We start from the raw sequence: 24,072 nt of genomic DNA on the forward strand, positions 1-24,072 counted from the left end.
GAACCCGGGAGGCAGAGCTTGCAGTGAGCCGAGATCATGCCACTGCATTCCAGCCTGGGTGACAAGAGTGAGACTCCGTCTCAAAAAACAAAACAAAACAAAACAAAAACTAGGAAAAATAACATTACCAAGAATATTCATATTCTAACAATCCTACTCTCTTACTTTCATACATTGATGATTAAACCTGAATCTTCTGTGTAAAAGATATATTAATAGTACAATCAGTCAGGCACGGTGGCTCATGCCTGTAATCCCAGCACTTTGGGAGGCCAAGGCAGGCAGATCACCTGAGGTCAGGAGTTCCAGACCCTCCTGGCCAGCATGGAGAAACCCCCATCTCTACTAAAAATATAAAAATTGGCCAGGCGCGGTGGCTCACACCTGTAATCCCAACACTTTGGGAGGCCAAGGAGGGCAGATCACCTGAGGTCAGGAGTTCGAGACCCACCTGGCCAGCATGGAGAAACCCCCATCTCTACTAAAAATACAAAAATTGGTCGGGCATGGTGGCTCACACCTGTAATCCCAGCACTTTGGGAGGCTGAGGCGGGCAGATCACGAGGTCAGGAGATGGAGACCATCCTGTCTAACACGGTGAAACCCCATCTCTACTAAAAATATAAAAAATTAGCCAGGCGTGATGGTGGGCGCCTGTAGTCTCAGCTACTCCGGAGGCTGAGGCAGGAGAATGACGTGAACCTGGGAGGCGGAGCTTGCAGTGAGCCGAGATCGCGCCACCGCACTCCAGCCTGGGGGGCAGAGCAAGACTCCATCTTAAAAAAAAAAAAAAAAAAAAAAATTAGCCACGCGTGGTGGTGCACACCTGAGATCCCAGCTACTCTGGAGGCTGAAGTTGCAGTGAGCCAAGATTGCGCCACTGCACTCCAGCCTGGGTGACACAGTGAAACTCCATCTCAAAAAAAAAAAGTACAATCAAGCTATTAATACTTGGGAGGCTGAGACAGGAACATCACTTGAAGCTAGGAGTTCAAGACCAGCCTGGGCAACATAACGAGATCCCCATACACACACAATCTCTAAAACAATGAAAATATTAAGCCAGGCACAGAGGTGAGAGCATGTAGTCCCAACTACCTGGGAGGCTGAAGTGTGAAGATAGCCTGGGCCCAGGAGTTCAAACACTACAGTGATACAGTGAAGTATGAGGGCTGTGATTGTACCACTGCACTCTTGAGAGGCTCCATCTCTCTTATTTTTTTAAGGCAGAATCAAACAATTTTCTAGAAATTTACAATCTAATAACTCCATGTAAACAAGTGGAATTTGCATTTTGAATTACAATTGAAAGTAAACATTTTACTCATCACTGGAATTCTAAAACTTTTCAAGGTATGGCATAAAGTAGGGAATTAAAAATCTCTCTTGAATAAACCAATCAAAGTCTGTATTTATCAATACACACAATAGTAAGTCAATCCTCCATTTATCAAGCAAATATCACTACCCTATAAAAGCACATATTCTATTACAGAGACCCAAATTTATTTATGTATTTACCTAGAATTAAAAAGCCAAAAAAGCTCTTACAAATTTTACTTACTTTCACCTCACTTGAAAATTCCAATTAAAAGCAGAGGCAAATTCTCCTCCCCAACCTCAAGTTCAGCCTGAGCCCCCTAGAATTAAAAATAGCTTAACCACCTAACAGATCAATGAACAGAGGTGTTTACAATGTGAGTGTGGCTTTAGTACTCTTCATGAAATTACAGAAAATATTTTTTAAATATCTTAAAATGTACGATAAAAAGTCAGTTTTATAGAACATCTTTGTATGTTTACGTGTTTCTACCAAAAGCATGTATTTTTGTGATCACAAAAAACTTTTATAAACTATAAAAAATACAGATCTTAAGTTTTTTTAAAAAATTGTAAATGAGGTTGGGCATGGTGGCTCATGCCTGTAATCCCAGCACTCCACTCTGGTAGGCCGAGGCAGGCAGATCACTTGAGGTCAGGAGTTCCATACCAGCCTGGCCCACGTGGTGAAACCCCATCTCTACTAAAAAACACAAAAATTAGCCAGGCACGTTGGCACACAGCTGTAATATCAGCTACTTGGGTGGCTGAAGCATGAGAATTGCTTGAACCCAGGAGGCAGACATTGCAGTGAGCCGAGATCGCACCACTGCATTCCCGCCTGGGCAAGAAAGTGAGATTCTGTCTCAAAAAGAAAATTGTAAATGACATTGTTAAATATAACATATCAAGTATTTTCAAAATGGTAAATACCAAACATTTAGAAACAGTAATAGATTTCAAAAATATATCTGAGTTTTTTAAAAGCCAATATGACAACTGGTAAAATCTTTACATCACAATATCCACAGCCATCTAAATTATTTGTGCCAAAGGAATCCTTGATATTATCTCACATATACAATGAGTAACAAAGAAAGGTTAACTACAGACTTAAAACACCAAAACCAACAAGGCCAATAATATACATAAAAACCACAGATAAATGTGAATTAAGTACGGGTATATACATTCATGTTCAAGTCCAGAATTTATAAAGTTGATTACACTACATAAAATGAGCCTCCACTAACAATTCAGGCAAGGATGAACTGGAAAGTTCAGCATTTTCACTATAATCCTGCAGACTCTGGTCCTAAGACCAAGGAGAAAGAAATAAGAGAACTGAGAGGCTCTTGCTGCAAGCCACTAACTATACCCTAGAGTTTTAAAAGTTCCAACCACTACAAAGAAAAGTATGAACTGGATCTTTAGTAGGTAGTAGAGCATATGGATCATAAGGGCTTGAAAATATCTTCATCTTGCTATGCTGTTTAACTTTCTCAAAAGCATTCACATCTCATTTTCTCCTCCTAATAATGCCATAAAATAGGAAGGGAAGACTACTGTCTAACAAATGAAAAATCTGGAACTCAGAAGTAAAATTACTTCCTTAAAGTTGTAAAGAAAGATAGGTAATACTTGGCTCTACTATGGTAAACCCCAGTTAAGTGATACTATTTCTGAGACAAAGTTATTCTAGATATTTGTCACTTTTGGATCCCAATTATGAACCGAGGTCACATACAGTAGGGAAGGCCAAGAATATTTTCAGATTTAGCAAATGGTGAATGAAATCAGGCCATTCACTGCCAGTATCCACAGTATCCAGCCTCTTGTCCACAGTATATTTTGCCAATAAGGCTTTTTTTTTTTTTGATATGGAGTCTCGCTCTGTTGCCCAGGCTGCCATGCAATGGCGCCATCTCCATTCACTGCAACCTCCGCCTCCTGGGTTCAAGCGATTCTCCTGCCTCAGCCTCCTGAGTAGCTGGGATTACAGGTGCGCGCCACCACACCTGGCTAATTTTTGCATTTTTAGTAGAGATGGGGTTTCACTGTGTTGGTCACGCTGGTTTCGAACTCCCGATCTCAGGTGATCCGCCCACCTTGGCCTCCCAAAGTGCTGGGATTACAGGTGTGAGCCACCACACCCAGCCTTAAGGCCTTTTTTATAGGTCTAACTGAAGTCATCTACCAGTGATGAAATGATGCATTTCTACAGATGTTTCAACTTGGTTGTTAAGTGTCCTCAGATACTAATACAAGTTGAGCACCCCTAACCTAAAAGTCTAAAATCTGAAATGCTTCAAAATCTGAAACTTTCTAAGCATTGACCACACGTGAAAAATTCCACATCTGACCTCATGACAGGTTGTAGTCAAAACGCAGGTGGCACAACACAGTTTATTCAGTGTCCCGAAGGAAAAAATAAGCTTTAGACTAAGCATACAACGTGTATATGAAACTTAAATGAATTTTGTGTTTAAACTTGGGTCTCATCCCCAAGACATCTCATTTGTATATGCAAATAAGTCTAAAATCCAAAACCCTTCTGGTTTCAAGCATTTCAAATAAGGGATATTCAACCTGTAGCTGTCGGCCCAATTTTGACACAACAAGAAAAAGTTCAAAGACAGCTGCCTGTAGTATACATTTTCAAAGCCCTGTATTTAAGAGTCTCATATAGATGAATACAAAAGGACTTTATAAATAGTTCTTCAAACACCAACAAAACTGGGAAACTAACATAATTACAAGGCTGATAAAGCTACAAGTCAAATATGATATATTAGTTTTCTTCTCCCATAGGAATATGTCTTTGCATCTCAAGATTCACCCGGGGCGGGCCAGACGCGGTGGCTCACACTTGTAATCCTAGCACTCTGGGAGGCCGAGGCAGGCGGATCACGAGGTCAGGAGATCGAGACCACGGTGAAACCCCGTCTCTACTAAAAATACAAAAAAATTAGCCGGGCGTGGTGGCGGGCGCCTGTAGTCCCAGCTATTCGGAGAGGCTGAGGCAGGAGAATGGCGTGAACCCGGGAGGCGGAGCTTGCAGTGAGCTGAGATCGTGCTACTGCACTCCAGCCTGGGTGACAGAGCAAGACTCCGTCTCAAAAAAAAAAAAAAAAAGATTCAGCCAGGGCTGCCTATCAATTATTCACAAACCAAGATCTTTTCCACCCAAGGCATTCATACATATTGTACCTACTACCAAAATTGCCCTTCTTCCTCATCTTTTTTTTTTTTTTGAGACAGAGTCTTGCTCTGTCACCCAGGATGGAGTGCAGTGGTGCAATCTCAGCTCACTGCAGCCCCCACCTCCTGGGTTCAAGTGAACCTCAGCCTCCTGAGTAGCTGAGATTACAGACATGTGCCACCACACCTGGCTAATTTTTTTGTATTTTTAGTAGAGACAGGGTTTCACCATGTTGGCCCGGCTGGTCTCGAACTCCTGGCCTCAAGCAATCCGCCCTCCTCAGCCTCTCAAAGTACTAGGATTACAGGCATGAGCCAATGTGCCTGGCCTCCTCCATTATTTACATAGTTGATCCTTCCTTCTAAGCATAGTCATGTGCTACACAGTAACACTTTGGTCAACGACAGATTACATATACAACAGTGGTCCCATAAGATTATAATGGAGCTGAAAAATTCAAATTACCCAGTGACTTTGTAACCACTGTAATGCAATGCTTTACAATGTGTTTGCAGTGCTCTTGGTATAAAACAAACCTACTGCACTGCCAGTAGCATCATAAAGTCTTACACATATACTCATTATGTACAATACATAATACTGATAACAAACGACTGTGTTACTGGTTTATGTATATGCTATTTAGTTGTCCCTTGGTATCCACAAGGCACTGGTCACAGAACCTCCTCAGGATACAAAATCCACAGATACTCAAGTTCTGCAGTATGACCCATAGAACCTATGAATGCTAAAAGCTGGCCCTGGCTGGGCCCAGTGGCATGCCTGTAATCCCAGCACCTAAGGAGGCCAAAGCAGGAGGATTGTTTGAGGCCAGGAGTTCAAGACTAGCATGGGCAACATACCAAGACCCCGTTTCTACAGAGTATTTTAAAAATTAGCCAGGTGTGGTGGCATGCACTTGTAGTCCTAGCTACTCAGGAGGCTGAGGTGGAAGGATCACTTGAGCCTGGGAGTTTGAGGGTACAGTGAGCTATGATCACGCCACTGCACTCCAGCCTGGGCAACAAAGAGACCCTGTCTCTTTTAATGGAAAAAAAAAAAAAAAAAAAAAGGCCGGGTGCAGTGGCTCACGCCTGTAATCCCAGCACTTTGGGAGGCCACGACAGGCGGATCATGAGGTCAGGAGATCAAGACCATCCTGGCCAACATGGTGAAATCCTGTCTCTACTAAAAAATACAAAAAAATTAGCCAGGCATAGTGGTGGGCACCTGTAGTCCCAGCTGTTCGTGAGGCTGAGGCAGGAGAATGGCATGAACATGGGAGGCGGAGCTTGCACTGAGCCGAGATGGTGCCACTGCACTCCAGCCTGGACTCTATTTCAAAAAAAAAAAAAAAAAAAAAAAGAAAAAAGGTAATGTAATTAGGATCCATAACTATACTATAATGACAATGCTTTGAAATTTTAAAAGTATTTTTAGTACTAGATAAGTGCTTCACAAACTACCCTTCTATCTCCCTGATTATGGGAGAATTCTTTAACTACTATCAAAAAATCCTCAGAACTGAGAATCAACAGCGGGGTTCAAGTACTGATAAGAACTTTAAATTAAATGAGGATAGGAGAAAGTGATGCTTTATCTTATCAAGGAAAATGGTTTACTTTGTTTCTATATGTTCAAAGTATTTCTTTTAATACTTACATTTTTAGAGACAGGGCCTTGCTCTGTCACCCAGGCTGGAGTGCAGTGGCACATCATAGCTTTCATAGTTCACTGAAGTCTCAAACTCCTAAGATCAAGCAATCCTCCTACCCCAATCCTCCTGCCTCAGCCTCCTGAGTAGCTAGGACTACCGTGCCTGGCTCAGAAATAAATTTAACAGATGAAGTTCAAGAATTGTACAATGAAAACTAAATAATGTCAGAGAAAGAAATTAAATAAGATCTATATAACTGGAAAGGCATCCCATGTTCATAGATGTTAATAATATTAAAATGGCAAGTCTTCCCAAATCAATCTATAGATTCAATATAATACCTACCAAAATCCCAGCTGAGTTTTTTGCACAGACTCACAGATTGATCCTCAAATTTACATGGAAAAGTGAAAGGAACCCAGAATAGCCACACTGTTTTTTAAAAGAAAAAAACTTGAGGACTCACTCTTCCCAATTTCAAAACTTACTATGAAGTAATGGTAATTAAAATGTTATGGTACAGTCCTAAGTACAGACACATAAATCAATGGAATAAAACTGGGATCCAAGAACAAACTTTTACATGTATGGTTAATTTATTTTTGACAAGATTGTCAAACACAAGTCAGTGAGGAAAGAATTGGTTTTTTTAACAAATGGTACTAGAAAACTGGTATCCACATGCAAAACACTGAAGCTGGACCCCTACCTCACACCATATATAAAAAATTAACTCAAAATAGATGACAGACCTAAATGTAGAAGCAAAAACTATAAAGCTCTTTAGATATGGCATCAAAAGCATAAGCAAAAAAAAAAGGAATAAATTGAACTTTATCAAAATTAAGAATATCTGTGCTTAAAAGGACACCATCAGGAAAGTGAAAAGACAATGCATAGGATGGGGAAAAAAAAAGCCTGCAAATCATATCTGATAAAAGACTTGTATCCAAAACATATGAAAAACTCTTATAACTCAAGAATAAAAAGACAGCCCCATTTTTTAAATGAGCAAAAGACTTAAATAGACAGTTCTCCAAAGAAGGTATACAAATGGCCAAGAAGTATGTGGAAATATCCTCAATATAATTAGCCATAAGTGAAATGCAAATCAAAACCACAATGAAATACCAATTCAAACCCTAGGATGGTTATAATCAAAAGATAGACAATAACAAGTATCAGTGAGGATGTGGATAAACTGGTGAGATAATCACTCACCAGATAATCGCTAGTGAGCTTGTAGAATGGCGCAGTCTCTTTGAAAAACAGTTTGGCAGTTCCTCAAAACACTAATCCGTGTTATCATCTGACCCAGTAATTTCACTCCTAGATACGTGTACCCAAGAGAAACGAAAACATGTTCACCCAAACCCTATACATGAATGATCACTGCAGCATTACTTACAATAGCCAAAATGTGGGAACAACCCAAACATCCATCAACTGATAAGTAGATAAACAAAAAAAGGTATATTCATATAATGAAATATTATTTGACCCTAAAAAGATATGAAGTGACTATAAATGCTACAACATGGCTGTACCTTGAAAACATTAACAATATAGTTCGGATTTTGTGTTCCCACCCAAATCTCCTGTCAAATTGTAACCCCCAACATTGGAGGAGGGCCCTGGTGGGAAATGACTGGATCATGCAGGCAGATATCCCCCCCTGCTGTTCTCATGATACTGAGTTCTCTGGTTGTTTAAAAGCGTGTAGCACCGGCCCCATCTCTAATCCTCCTGCTCTGGTGACTTCAAGGGGGCCACTTCAACAGGAAGTTTCCTGAGGCCTCCCCAGCTATGCTTCCTGTATGGCTTATGGAACCATAAGCCAATCAAAATTATTTTCTTTATAAATTACCCAGTCTCAGTTATTTCTTCATAACAGTGCAAGAATGGACTAATACAGGCATGCTAAGTGAAGGAAACCAGACATAAAAGGCCACATATTGTACTACTCCATTTATATGAAATGTCCAGAACAGGCAAATTTATAGACACAGAAAGTAGATTGGTGGTTGCCAGAGGATAGCGGACGGGTGAAGGGGAGTGACTGTTAATGGATTAAGATTTTCTTTTTGGGATGATGAAAATATTCTGAAATTAAGTAATGGTGATGGCTGCACAACTTTGTGAGTATGCTAAAAAAATCACTGAACTGTACACCTTCAAAGAACGCATGTGAATTATGTACATATAACTACAGTATATAAATTATATCTCAATAAAACTTATTAAAAACTGTACAGCTAAGATTTGTGCATTTCAATATATGTAAACTTTACCTAAAAATAAACCTTTAAAAAATAATAAAAACAATGGGCTGGGCACAGTGGCTCAATCCCAACACTTTAGGAGGCCACAGCAGGAGGACTGCTTGAGGCCAGAAGTTCATGACCAGCCTGGACAACACAGTAAGATCCCGTCTCTACAAAAAAAATTAAAAATTTAAAAATTAGCCAGGTGTGGTGTGCACCTGTAGTCCTAACTACTCGGCAGGCTAAGGCAGGAGGATCACTTCCGCCCAGGAGTTTGAGGCAGCAGCAAGTTATGATAGCACCACTTCACTCCAGCCTGGGTGACAGAGCAAGACCCTGTCTCTTTTTACAGAGAAAAAAAAAAAAGAATGGATACATAAAAGTTCACTATTCTATTCTGCTCACTTTGTATTATGTTTGAAATATTCCTTTTTTTTTTACCGAAGTGTAAAAACAAAGTAATTTTTTTAAACAACAAAACGTTCCTAATATCCATTTTTTGTTGTTTTTTGACACAGGAAGCAGAATCTTATATTTTAAAAAAACTAGAGAGGGCACTATCTTTCATTATTCGATTGCAATGTTATATGAAAACAGAAATATGACAGAAGACATGTATGTGGTAAAAATGAATACTTCATCTTAAATGTACAAAAAGAATCTGAACTTCCTCAGTTCTAAGGCATTTCCTCATCCTTGGATTCCTGTGGTTTCCATGGTTAATGAATGTAACAATTCCTCAATACATGGATGCAATAACCCCTAATACTGTGCTGTCCAATACAGTAGCACTGCTACATATGGCCATTTAAATTTTAGTTTTAATGAATTAAATTATAAATTCAGTTCTTAGTCCCACTAGTTACATTTCTAGTGTTCAATACCCACATGCAGCTAGTGGCTACTGTACTGGATACAGCAGATACAGAACACTGCCATCACTGGAGAAATTTCTACTAGATAGCACTACTCTAATATATAAGAAATATCCACAGGGAAGCTTTTACATTCCAATTTAGGATGGTTATACTGGATTTCACAGCAATAAACAAATTTTCCTGAAGAACAGGGAAAACAAAGTACAAAAATATTAACCATCAAAGATCGTTCATGGAAGTGTCGACTAACTAAAACAGCAGTTAAGTTTTACTTTCAGAACCATCAAGCTACAGATGTTGGTCATGGCAACTCCTCAGAGGCAAATTTCTCTGTTAAAATATAGATTAACAATATACTGCCAGTTTCCTCAAGTCAGATGTAAAGATCATGCTGAAAAATGATTAAAGCAAATTATCCTTCAAAGATCCCACAAAAAGGAATATTTATAATCCATGAAATCAAAGAGTTAATGACCCACAGTAAAATACACAGAATGTCTTTCCTAACAGAGCTTTGAGGCAACGAGGATAATTTAAAGAACTATTAAATATAATTGTGTCATCTAGAAACAAGGCTTAACGAGATGATTTCTGTACCACTAGTTCTAAAACTGTGTATGCATTTCATCCTGATAGTTACACATTTCCGTTAATACCTACTAACATTATAAATGTAGTATCAGGAAGCAGGTGCATTCTTAATTCAAATATTTAGAACATTTTTAGCACTTTAAAAAACTGCAGGTGAACTAATTTTAAAATGTGAATTCAAATACATTTTTATATTTAGGAATCTGAAAAAACAACAGTCATTTTGTATTCCCTCTCAAGTTATAACTAAACTATCGGGCACTTAAACCGTCAGTCAAAACAGCTCCCTTTAAAGCATTTTCAAATCTTAAAAAGGTTATTAATGAATTTAATTACATTTTATCCACATTAACTACTTCTACATGCAACTATCTTTGAAATTTGCTGACAAAAAAAAAAAAAAAAGGAATTCCCAAGAGAGAATGAAACCACGGAAATTGAAACCAGCTTGTAGGCTAGGTATACAGGAGGGTCACATGGAATGGATCTGAAGGAGAAAGTAACTACTATTACCACCGGAGGTTCTGGAGTCAAATTAAATCAGGTACTATTTACATATTTCTAGCTCTGTACTGACCTCACATGGTGCTTTCCTATGTATTACACACAGGCCTAGCTAGGTTTTCACATTTAAGTTAGTGTTACACGGTTTCTATCTTTAACCAAAGTTAAATGTTTTAAAGAATAGAGTAACATTCCATAAGCCTTTTCCCATTGTTCACAAACCTTGCTGTTAGTCAGATCACCCCGATAAATCCATCTGTTCCCTCTAATTGCTTCTAAAGAAAAATTCTAGCAACCAAGGACACTAGATTGTAAAACACAGAGTTAGTGTTCTGGCACTACCGAAACATGTTAAGAAATCTTGGCAAATTAGTTAAAACTCCTTAAGCCGCAATTACCTCAGTTGTAAAAATGAATACAATACAAATCTACATCCTAGATGTAGATTATATGAGTTAGGTTTAATTAAACAGAAGGCCTCAGATTTTTGGTGAGCTCCAAATATAAGGTACCTAGCTTTCCCCCATCTCACTTTCCCTCCCACCGCTTCCCTTTAAGCTTTCAGGTTGTGCTTCCAACCTCCACTTCAGTGTGTTCCCCTTATCCTTACCAGCACTTACACTCGACCCCCTTTACTCCAATTCCATACAATTCCACCCTCCGATTCCAAGCTGCTACTTCCCTTTGCGCACTGCTAAGGTCCCAGGCAGCCCTCCACTCTACTCCCCACGTTTCCCTCAGCCCCCATTTCCCAACGGCTCCTCCTCTCGGCTCCCCACCCCCTCGTCACCAGGTTCATCCTGCCCCTCCAACCGTCTCCCGCCCCCAGGTTCCTTCCTGCCCTCCAAACACAGCTTCCCCGTCTCAACGTTTCATCTTGTTCCTCCAACAGACTCCCCCAACGACCTACTCGCTCCTTTAGTCCCTATTTTCTCCAACGCTCAACTGACTACTCCTCTTCATCTATTCTTTTCAATATACACATAAATGCAAAGGCACCCACATACAGGAGCCCCCACCCCCACCTTGGTCCTCCATCTTTCCCTTTTATACTTGCTTCCTTTCTTCCTCCTTTCCCCCCACCCCCATCTCCTCCGGAAGAGTCGGTTCCCAGGCCAAGGTCTCTCACCTCATTCGGTCACTTCAGTGGTGCCAACCGCTTCATACAGGAAAAAACAACCAATCCGTCCCCGTGGGCGCTTCCCCTGCGAGTCCGAGCACTTACTGGGCACCCGCCCCACTGGGTACCCGGCACATATGCACGCACAAACCGAGGTCCTTGAAGACAAGGGTTGGGGGTAGAATGAGCGTTCGTACACCGGCCTCAAACACAGCCCACTTCAATACAGCCCCTCGCCATTTTGGTTTCCCGCGGACTGCCGGTGCATTCTGGGAGCGCGGAGCGACTCCGGTGCCGAATGGCAGCTCTCCAAAGCCGCGGGGGGGCAGAGACTGCGCGACGAGCGCGGAGGAACACCGCGCCCTGCGTCTCCGGCTGGGGCTGAACAAAGAAGGACTCTTTAACGTTGCAGTGAGGCTCAGTCCTTCCGCCGCCGGGGCTAACACAATAGTGAACACTGAGCTCCTGATCGTCAGCAGGCTGGCTCTGTTATACGGGAAAGGGTCGTGCGCGACCTTCGGTGTGAGTGGTCGTGACGGTGCTCTGTGCATCTTGCTGGGCCGATTTCTTTTCCCTGGAGAAAACCTTAACTGAAGCACGTTTGCTCTACCTTCATCCTAAGGCCTGCTGTTAGAATTTCCTTCAGCGGGGAGAAGACCCAGGATGTCGAGATTAAATTTTATTCAGCGATTCACTGTCCAGTCCCAAACTCCTTATCAGGAGCTGCTTTTATGAAAGACTTTCAGACGATTTTTTTCCTAACTATGAAAGGTTGTTTTCTGTTTACCCGCTTTGCAGTCCTTCCTAGTTGTAATGAAATCTGAGAATAGTCCCCTGGAAAATGGTTTAAGAAAACAGAATTGTTTATTAGTGCAGACCCTTAGCCTGCCCAGATTCTGCTGCCTACAGGGGTCCCAACGGACAAGCTGTGAGATTGTATGCTTGTCTCTTTAACTTACACCTAGATACAACCCAGCTCCTCTTAGTAGCCACGTGTGGAATCTTTCTTTATAATTTCGTCAAAATATTTTAAAAACCATTTTATATTTTTGTCCCATATTAATGTCACAGGGATAGTGAACTCCATACTTTTTCTCTCTGAAAAAGTACCTCTTGTGGTCTAAGCTCATTTGGCTCATACTTCAAAAGGGGTTCCCTCAGCCTGTGATCTCAGAATTTGGCAAATAAGCATATTCGTTTTATCCAATACCATTCAATACTTTAAATATTGTGGTCGTACCCTTCCACTCCTCTGCTTCTCCTGAATAATAGTCCTAATCTTTTAAGTCTGTCTTCTTGCTATACCCTCACTGTATCTACTTACCTACTACCTTTCAGGTTTCACTTTATTTCAATTCTGATCATCGTCTCTCATAAATTCGTCTTAAGTGACCTTCATACGTTGGCTGAGGAAAATTTTGACTTAAAAAAAGTGGATGCAGCCGGGCGCTGTGGCTCACGCCTGTAATCCCAGCAGTTTGGGAGGCCGAGACGGGCAGATCACCTGAGGTCGGGAATTCGAGACCAACGGGCAGATCACCTGAGGTCGGGAATTCGAGACCGACCTGATCAACTTGGAGAAACCCGTCTCTACTAAAAATACAAAAATTAGCCAGGTGTGGTGGCACATGCCCGTAATCCCAGCTACGCGGGAGGCTGAGACAGGAGAATCGCTTGAACCCAGGAGGCAGAGGTTGTGGTGAGCCAAGATCGTGCCATTGCACTCCAGCCTAGGCAACAAGAGCAAAAGTCCACCTCAAAACAAAAAAAAAGTAGATGCATTCCCATTCAGGAACGTGGCATTAAGGTAAATAAATAAATAAAATATTAAAAAGTAGATGCAGTCCAAAAGTTAATAAAGATATTGCACAAACAGATATATTTGCTGTGCAGCTAAGGCTAATCATAGAACATCTGTTTTGGAGAACGTTTGGTCTAAGTTTTTCTCAACATTTCTGTAAAGTGGTCACCAAGCCTCAACTTCAAAATCTTCAGTGATTCAATACTTCAGACGCATTCATTTCCACCTCAGAAACTCTAATAATTTAGGCTCTTGGGCTACACAAAAGTATTCTAATCCCTTATACATTAGAGAAGTAAATTATGCCTCTATCAAAAAAAAGTGTTATTTTTCTGTGCAAACGTGTGAGTGCAAAGGTGTAAGCAAACATTTAAGGAAACCAGTGTTCAGAGATTTAAGGACACTCAGGGAGTCACAGTCAAATATAAAGAATACCTGTCAGCCAGCCACCAGCAACTCACTCCTGTAATCCCAGTACTTTGAAAGGCCAAGGTAGAAGGATCACTCGAGCTGGGGAGTTCAAGACCAGTATGCAGTCTGGGCAACACAGTGAGACCCTGTCTCTACAACAAATTTAAAAATTAGCTGGGCCCCTGCCTGTAGTCCCAGCTATTCAGGAGGCTGAGGTGGTAGGCTCACTTGAGCCATAGTGAGACTGCCTAAAAAAAAAAAAAAAAACCTAATCTCTTTTAAAAAATACAAAAACTAGCTGAGCATGGTGGTGTATGCCTGTAATCCCAGCTACTTGGGAGGCTGAGGCATGAGAATCGCTTGAACCCAGGAGGCAAAGGTTGCAGTGAGCAGAGATGGCGCCCCTGCACTCCAGCCTGGGTGATGGAGGGAGACTCTGTCTTAAAAAATTAAAAGAAAAAAGACATCATTCTATTTATAACATTCTGTTTTTAGTAATGGTATTTCCATTTACAGAATGTAGTAATTCTCTATGGCTAAAAAGCCTAAAAATGTCAAATCCTAGAATACATAGCATTCCTATGCATGATGTTAATTAACATTGTTCTTGGACAATTGTTGGCTGAAGATTCATCTGATGAATCCGATTTTTCCAAAATAGATGATTCTGATAATTCAGATGATTCTGTTGTTACTTCTGTTTAGAAATAACTCCAAGAACAGTTTTTATATTTTGTTTTCACATTGAAAATCATCAGATTTGCTTCAGCCTCAAAGAGGGTGTTTATGGAAAATTAAATGTGAGCACTGGCAGCGAGCTGCACTTTTTCTTTCTAAATGGTAAATTAAATTGACCATATTTTATCAAATAAATATTTTAGAAAATGTACTGTAGATTTATTGTCTTCGTGTGCTATGATCTGCAGTAAGGCCTGATGAAAATATTTTACTCTGTATAAAAATCGAGGTCTATGAACAGAGATGGGTTCTGCCGCTTTCTTTTCTGCAAGGGTTTGAAGTTGACATAGGGACTTTGATCCCAGGGTCCAACATAGATCAAACATTTTGTCCATAAAGCCAGGCTAGTTGGGGTGAGGAATAGTGGCAATAAAACTTTTGTAACCAGCCTGCCTCTGAGGGATGGGAGAATGATCTAGGCCAGGGTTGGTGTAGGACAGAGGCTGAAGAAAACCAGTGCAACAATAAGGAACCATTTCTCCAAGCCCAAGGGGGCAGGTAGAGCCTGGTGCAGGTTAGATTTATAGCCCAAATCAGAGTAAAATGGCAGGGATGTCTAGACAGGAAGTGTCTAAAAGTTACCTTTATCATCTTTGATTTCTAGTGTCTGTACAGTGTATAACATTTGTTATATGAATTATTGAATAAGAGTCTGAGTGAGCATGTTCATCTTTCTTGCCACCATACTCCAGGGTTTAGACGAGCACATCGTGAAAAGTGATCTGAGAATAAAAGACACTATTCTTAGCATAAAAAACTTCAAGTGACAGTTTTCGGTAAAAACTCAATTTCATTTGGGCCTTCCTTGGTTCCGCTATTATTATTATTATTTGAGATGGGGCCTTGCTCTGTCACCCAGGCTGAAAGTGCAGTGGCATGATCATGGCTCACTGTGGCTTTCACCTTCGGCCTCCAGAGTAGCTGGAACCATAGGTGCACGCCACCACATCCAGCTAATTTACTTATTTATTTATATATATTTTTTGCTACAGATGAGGTCTCACTATGTTGCCCAGGTTGGTCTCAAACTCCTGGGTTCAAGCCAACCTTTCACTTTTGCCTCCCAAAATGCTGGGATTATGGGTGTGAGCCACCACGCCTGGCTGGTTCCATTATTCATTTCTAGAGATGAATGGGCTGGAATATTTAGATGTGGATATATCATAGTTTGTTGAAAGGAAGGACAGTGTTTTCAATTTAATTTTCCATTTAATTTTTGGCAATGCCCAATCTTTTATTGGCATATTGGCTGTAACCATTGAGGATTATTATTTTAGAGGAGTAGTTAATAATGACTTATCATTATCCTCTAAATACATTTTAAATGAAAGTACCTTGCTTTTGTTCATGCTGAAACTCATGTGACACATTTTTGCTCAACTTCCCTGTCTTATAATAACTTCCTCTGATTTATCCTCATGCATTTGGGTTTTCATCTCAAAGAAGAGCTGAGTGTCATCTACATTCCACTTTCTGCCTTCAAGTCTCATTTTCTTCATCTGTAAAATAGGATAATAATACATTACTCATAATTACTCATAGGATCGTTGGGAAGATTAAGTAAGAAATACATGTAAAATGACTAGCATAATATCTGATGTATAGTGGCATTCAAGAAATATAAATTACATTTCATTCTGTTATTGGGTTCTTTGATGATTGAATATGCCCACTGTTTTCTATTTTCTTTTTCTTTTGTTTTGTTGTTAGAACAAGATAAAACTCCTTGATGAACTGCAGACATATTCAACGGTTATTAGCGCTAACCATGTGGGCATGAACATTCAGAATTAGAACATTATAATAATATTGACCTAGTATTCAGTTAGCAATATTGACATACAGAAGATTGAGACCATCCTGGCTAACACGGTGAAACCCTGTCTCTACTAAAAATACAAAAAATTAGCTGGGCGTGGTGGCGGGCGCCTGTAGTCCCAGCTACTTGAGAGGCTGAGGCAGGAGAATGGAGTGAACCCGGCAGGCGGAGCTTGCAGTGAGCCGAGATTGCTCCACTGCACTCCAGCCTGGGCCACAGAGTGAGACTCCGTCTCAAAAAAAATTAAATAAATAAATAAACAAATAATAATAATAATGTTGACCTAATATTAGGGTGATCTACTAGTTTTAGATAAAGTTAGAGTTAGGTCAATATACATTACAACTCAAGTTATGAATTAATCAACACGTAACTTATCAGGATCTTCTCTCTTCAACTTTAGACAGGTTTTGATTAAATTAGTCAACAGAAAACTTTAAATATATTGAAATTTAGAAATACATAAAAACTTGTAAATAAGCAACATTAGTTATGTTTAAAATAATCCTTTTGTCCAGGCACTGTGGCTTAGGCTTGTAATCCCAGTACTTTGGGAGGCTGAGATCAGCAGATCACTTAAGGCCAGGAATTCAAGACCAGCCTGGCCAACATGGTGAAACCCCAACTCTACTAAAAATACAATAATTAGCTGGTTGTGATGGTGCACACCTGTAACCCCAGCTACTTGGGAGGCTGGGGCATGAGAATCACTTGAACCCAGGAGGTGGAGGTTGCAGTGAGCCAAGGTCGCGACACTGCACTCTAGCCTGGGTGACAGAGCAAGACTCTGTCTCAAAAATAAATAAATACATACATAATAATAATCCCTTTATCCTTTTGTATAATCCATGTGCTATCCCTTGCTTTTTTCTTTTTTTAAAGCTGGTGGGAAGTGTTATGATTATGGACAGGCTATCAAACTTTTAAAAATGAGTTTTCAAACAAACTTTGTAGCTGGAATTAGATAGTTTGGTACCGATCATGCCTTGGCTACTATTAAAATTTCTAAAAGGGGCCAGGCTCAGTGGTTCACACCTATAAGCCCAGCACTTTGAGTGGCCAAGGCAGGCAGATCATTTGACGTCAGGAGTTCAAGAACAGCCTGGCCAACATGGTGAAACCTCGTCTTTACCAAAAATATTAAATAACTTTTAAAATTGCAAAAACCACAATTACTTTTGCATCAACCTATATAAAAACTAGCCAGGCATAGTGGCACGTGCCTGTAGTCCCAGCTACTTGGGGGGCTGAGGCAGGAGAATCTCTCCAATGCAGGAGGTGGAGGTTGCAGTGAGCCAAGATCGCTCCACTGCACTCCATCCTGGGCAACAGAGTGAGACCCTGTCTCAGATAATAATAATAATTATCATCATCTTCATCTAAAATGTTATAATCCCTAAAGATCTCCACATCTTATTCTCATATTTTGTAGGTTGCATCTGCACTGCCAGTAAGGTTTTGCTTTCAAATTGTTTAGTTTTGTTTTTGAGTCTTCAGACTTTAAAAAAATTAAACAAGTTATACTACACTGTGTTTGAAAAGAAGAAGAATATAAATGAAAAGGGAAGCCATAAGTATCGGTCAACAGCCATAGCTGAGAAATTTGGGGAACTCTAGGTCTATACAACTTTCCTAAATTGAACTCTGTAGTCTCAATTGATTTCAATGAGAATTTTTTGTCAAGTGAGGGATGATAATTTTTATATAGATCTTATTCTTACTTTTCCAAGTTTTCACTTTAATTCTGTAGTGGACTCCGTGTGGGTAATAGGCATATTAGATTCCACAAAATTGTGAAAGTTATTGATCTGGATTTTATTTTAGAGTGCCAACTGTTGTGGTATTCACTTCTGTTTGAATCAACTATAGCGTATAATGTCAAAACAATACATTGGAACCAGTAGCTCCCAGGGTAAAAATTATCCATGTACAGATGGTGGGCAAGAGTGATTACTTAAACTCTAGATATATAAATACCGTAAGTACATATTCAGAGTTATGAATGGAGTAAGGATTCCCACAGTATTAATCTAACTTCAACAAGCCACGCAAATAAAGTGAAACACAATCTGTTCTATACATTTTGCACACTCTCAATTGCTGTAACATGAGAAATGGTATTTTAAGGGTAGAAACCCTCAACTGCTTTGAGACCACAAAAGTCCATCAGTTTACAGCTGGAGGCTTCTGTCTATTCAGCATATTTGGTCCTCTTACAAACAGTAGCCCCACTGTTAAAATTAATAGATTTTGTATCCTGGGGGCAAAGTGTTTTAAAGTCATGACATGACTTTAGCTTTGGCCTTGATTTTCCTTTTATTTCTAAGGAGTTTCTGTAAAAGGATTCCTTTGTTAACATATACCATTTTCATTATAATATAACATTAGTTTTTCCTCTGTATTTTCACAAAAGCAAAAAAAAAAATTGTACAATCCAATAGTTATCCCTAAAATATATTTTTCTGATTACAAAGTATTGATGTTATTTCTGAAAAAATATAAAAAGTATAAAACAAAAAATAAAAATTACTCATAATACACATAGAGAATAACATTTTGGTGTCCATATTCCCATATAAAACACTGTCATATGTTGCTTAACGACAGGGTACAGTCTGAAAAAAGCATTGCTTGGTGATTTTGTCCTTGTGTGAACATCACAGAGTGCACTTACACAAACCTACATGGTACAGCCTACTACACACCTAGGCTATATGGTGCAGCCTATTGCTCCTAGGCTACAAACCTGCACAGCATGTTACTGTACTGAATATTGTAGGCATTGTAACACAGTGGTATTTGTGTACCTAAACATATCTAAACACAGAGAATGTACAGTAAAAATACAGTATAAAAGCCTCCTTCATTCTGAAGGTCCCAATGGGGGAAAAAAAGGAAAAAAGGCCTCCAGTATGATCTTATGGGTACTGTTCTATATGTGGTCTGCCACTGACCGAAACATCATGCAGTTCACGATTGTACTTCTTATAAAAGGAAGAAAGAATGTGACATCAATGGCTCATTTACATTGGAAGTGGGAAATACTAGGAGTGGGATTAAATATATTTGTGACTATTTTCTTTTCTAATGTCTGTTTTGGAGATTACTGACAAATAGCTCCATGAAACCAGAAGTGAAAACAGAAGGGGATTCTCTAGAAGAGACCTATTAATTTTTTTAAGTTTTAAATATGACTAATTATAAAATATCAGCATAAAGACGAATAATAAATGAATAAACTTATTATCCAGATGTATCTGTAAAGTGAAGAACACCAAGAAATACAATAAAATAACATGAATCTTCAAACCTGAATTCTTTTAAGATTTTCACCTGCATATTTGCTGATTTCTCTTCCTCTGCTGAACCTTTAATAACCACAACACCAATTTCTCAGTCCTTTTCCTTTTTATTCCCTAGACTACTGTTCCTAAACTAGTTCATCTACTTCCATATTATTTATAACCTACCAATCACTTATTTCCTCCTTCTCTTTCACTAACAATACCCACTCTCCCCATGTTCCAATATTGATTAAACATCCACCATTTTCTGCCCCACTTCCACTTTGAACATCAGGCACATCAAATGACTAGCCCATATTTTTACTGACCACTCAAAGACTTTTTTCATGCTCTTCCCTCTCCCTGGAAGGCCCTTGCCCTCCATCTCATCTTTTTATATCTCATTCATCCTTTAAGGCCTAGAGCAAATGTCACTAGTTTGGTAAGACCACTTCTGACTCAACCCTTGCATTAATTTAGCATTCGTTCACAATCACAATTGGGGCTTTAAAAAAGGAAAAAGAAATACACCACAGTCTTGTTCATATTGTCATTAGTTGTGTATTTTGCATATTTCTGTTGTTAATCTGTCAGTCCTGGGAGGTAGAAAATATGTATTACTCAACTTTGAATTGTCCTATAACTAAATATGGTATTAAGAACATAGAAGACAATAAATGCTTCAACTTATGATAATTAGGCATTGAGCAAAACTCTGATTTTGTATACCAGTTTTTCACAAGATGCCTGTTAAATTGAGTTGAAACATTGACGGGATTGATGTCTGCAAGAAATATTCTGGAAATGCTAATTTTTTTTTTTAATTTTTTTTTGCACACAAAAACAATAAACATTTTCTAAAAATACATACAAACAAAAAGATGCGTATCAAACATATCAGGAAGGTTACACATGGGAAGTCGGGGAATAGAAATGGGGGGTGGGAGTTAAAATAAATGAGAGAGGGACTTTATATGGATCAGTGATAATAACTCAATCCTCTATTTGACAAAGAAGAGGGAGAAGGAAGAGGAAGAAAAAGAAAGTGGGATAAAGGATCAGAAAGGGAGGAAAATAGAAAAAATTAGAGTATGACTCCAGGGTAGACCTGTTGTGTTGTCACTGAGTTGGTTGGTTGGTTTGTGTGTTGTATTTTTCATGTTTCGCCAAGTTGGCCAGACTGGTCTCGAACTCCTAGCCCGAAGTGATCAACCCGCCTCGTCCCCCAGAGTGCTGGGACCACAGGCGTGAGCCACCACGTCCAGCCCCCACATTGCTTCTGGCCTCCGTGGTAGACCTCCCAGACGGGGCGGTCGGGCAGAGGCGCTCCTCACTTCTTCCCAGACACGGGGCGGCCGGGCAGAGGCGCTCCTCACTTCTTCCCAGACGATAGGTGGCCGGGCAGAGGCGCTCCTCACTTCCCAGACGATGGGTGGCCGGGCAGAGGCGCTCCTCACTTCCCAGACAATGGGTGGCCGGGCAGAGGCGCTCCTCACTTCCCAGACGATGGGTGGCCGGGCCGAGGCGCTACTCATTTCCCAGACGATGGGTGGCCGGGCAGAGGCTCTCCTCATTTCCCAGATGGGGCGGCCGGGCAGAGGCGCTCCTCACTTCTTCCTGGACGGGGAGGCCGGCCAGAGGCGCTCCTCACTTCTTCCCGGACGGGGCACCCGGGCAGAGGCGCTCCTCACTTCTTCCCGGACGGGGCGGCCGGGCAGAGGCGCTCCTCACTTCCCAGACGATGGGTGGCCGGGCAGAGGCGCTCCTCACTTCCCAGATGATGGGTGGCCGGGCAGAGGCGCTCCTCACTTCCCAGACGATGGGTGGCGGGCAGAGGCGCTCCTCACTTCCCAGACGGTGGGTGGCCGGGCAGAGGCGCTCCTCACTTCCCAGACGGGGGCCGGGCAGAGGCGCTCCTCACTTCCCAGACGGTGGGTGGCCGGGCAGAGGCGCTCCTCACTTCCCAGACGGGGCGGCCGGGCAGAGGCGCTCCTCACTTCCCAGACGGTGGGTGGCCGGGCAGAGGCGCTCCTCACTTCCCAGACGGGGCGGCCGGGCAGAGGCGCTCCTCACTTCCCAGACGGTGGGTGGCCGGGCAGAGGCGCTCCTCACTTCCCAGACGGGGGGGGGGGGGGGGGGGGGGGGGGGGGGGGGGGGGCGGGCAGAGGCGCTCCTCACTTCCCAGACGGGGCGGCCGGGCAGAGGCGCTCCTCACTTCCCAGACGGTGGGTGGCCGGGCAGAGGCGCTCCTCACTTCCCAGACGGGGGGCCGGGCAGAGGCGCTCCTCACTTCCCAGACGTGGGTGGCCGGGCAGAGGCGCTCCTCACTTCCCAGACGGGGCCGGGCCCCCCCCCCAGAGGGCCGGGCAGAGGCGCTCCTCACCTCCCAGACGATGGGTGGCCGGGCAGAGGCGCTCCTCACTTCCCAGATGGGGAGGCCAGGCAGAGGGGCGGCTGGGCAGAGACGCTCCCCACCTCCCAGACGGGGCGGCGGCCGGGCAGGGGCTGCAATCCCAGCACCCTGGTAGGCCAAGGCAGGCGGCTGGGAGGCGGAGGCTGCCGCGAGCCCAGACCACGCCACCGCACTCCAGCCCGGGCAACACCGAGCACCGGGTGAGCGAGACTCCGTCTGCAGACCCAGTACCTCGGGAGGCTGAGGCGGGCAGAGCACTGGGCGTCAGGAGCTGGCGACCAGCGTGGCCAACATGGCGAACGCGCGCCTGCAGCCAAAGGAGAAAAAGCAGGAAGCGATGGCGCGCGCCGGCAGTCCCAGGCAGTCCGCGGCGAGCCGAGTAGATTGCAGCCTGGGCCACAGAGGGAAAGAAAGAAAGAAAGAAAGAGAGAAAGAGAGAAAGAGAGAGAGAAGGAAAGGAAGGAAGAAAGGAAGGAGAAATACTAAATTTTATAATTTAATGTTAATAGGCTTTTAGTGTTGAGAGTAATGTATTTCTTGCTAAGTCATCAATAAACATCTAATTTAAAATACAATAAAAATAATTTATAAAATAGGTCATTACACTTATACAAGCTTGTTGAACAAAGGCTAGTAATATAATTTTTTAAGTACCATGAAAAGAGATCATACTGGTTCTGTGTGGTGGCTCATTCTTGTAATCCCAGCACTTCGGGAGGCTGAGATGGGAGGATTGCTTGAGCTCAGGTGTTCAAGATCGGCCTGGGCAACATAGCAAGACCCCATCTTTAAAAAAAATACAAAAAAATAGCTAGGCATGGTGGCACGCACCTGTAGTCCCAGCTACTTGTGGGGCTGAGGTGAGAGGATCGCTTGAGCCCTGGAGGCGGAGGCTGCAGTGAGCCATGCTCGAGCCACTGCACTCCAGCCTGGATGACAAAGCAAGAACCTATCTCAGAAAAAAAAAAGAGAGAGACAGTTTGTAGCAAGTAGTCCAGAAGAAATAAAGCTGGAGACTAAAGTTTCAGTAGTGCTTTCTAGAACTTTTTAAGACAAGGTTATCTGTATAACTGAATTTGAGTATTTCACCAGGCATGTGAAACACCGAATATTCCCAAAGAATGTGAAAGGAATATCGTAATGAGGCAGAATAGGGTCTGGAGGCAAGGAACCTAAGGCTGATTCACCCTGACTTCCTAGAACTAAATCGAAAGAAAAACCCCAACTTTCCGCACCTAAGTAACAAAAGGACCAGAGGCTACTCCCTTTGCAAACCCCAACATTTCTGCACAGCAGATGGGAAATTGAAACTACCTCTGAGTGGTTACTTTTTGCAATCGATCAGACCCTTCCATAGGAATATAACGTTGTAACTTCACTTCAATGATTATGATTATGAGCCAAGGCTACATTTGCATAGAAGTGCAACTTTGTAACTTCACTTTAGCCTCTGATTGTTTGCTTTCCACAACCAATCATATGTTTGCATAGGAGTGTGACCTTTGTAACTTCACTTCAGCCTCTGATTGGTTGCTGTCTGCAAGCAATCAGACTAATTGTGGACCACCACTTCATTTACATGCGGTGAACACCAAGTGGCCAATGGGAAACCTCTAGCGGGTATTTGGACCCAAGAAGGTTCTGTATCCAGAGCCCTCGAGCCGCTGTTGGGAGGGCTTCCACACTGTGGAGTATATTTTCACTTTTAATAAATCTCTGCTTTCGTGGCTTCATTCTTTCCTTGCTTTGCTGTGCGGTTTGCCCAATTCTTTGTTCAAAATGCCAAGAACCTGGACAGCTTGCAGTCAAGACCCTCTACAGGTAATGGTAACATGGGTTGTTTTTGTTTTGTTTTGTTTTTACAAGAGTAGGACTTTCCTCATACCCTAAGTCTTTGGTCATTAAGACACACAAATAAAACTGCATATCTTGCACTGATCATCAGCCAAGTATATTTTACTAATTTCAATTAGAAGAATATAAACACCTTAATTGTCACAGTTAATTAGTATATTTAGAGATGGTGATGGAGAATGTTACCTAGAGCAAAAAAACCAATTACTTATAGTG

General features: G+C 41.7%; 1 protein-coding gene across 4 annotated transcripts in view; it reads right to left on the reverse strand.

Annotated features, from left to right (window-relative positions):
* Positions 1 to 11,842, reverse strand: part of MTF2 (metal response element binding transcription factor 2) — a 60,334-nt gene extending 48,492 nt beyond the window's left edge. For 3 of the 4 annotated variants that reach the window (XM_012500466.2, XM_003260056.4, XM_003260054.3), the window contains exon 1: positions 11,546 to 11,842. Coding sequence is in view for 2 of the 4 variants with exons in the window: in XM_003260056.4 (XP_003260104.1) it covers positions 11,546 to 11,550 (5 nt within the window). In the remaining 2 variants the exon portion in view is untranslated. The remainder of the gene's footprint in view (positions 1 to 11,545) is intronic. The other variant, XM_030825039.1, reaches the window with a different exon arrangement.
* Positions 11,843 to 24,072: the final 12,230 nt, after the last annotated feature.

This window comes from Nomascus leucogenys, chromosome 12, assembly GCF_006542625.1.
Source record: "Nomascus leucogenys isolate Asia chromosome 12, Asia_NLE_v1, whole genome shotgun sequence".
Classification (NCBI taxonomy): Eukaryota; Metazoa; Chordata; class Mammalia; order Primates; family Hylobatidae; genus Nomascus; species Nomascus leucogenys.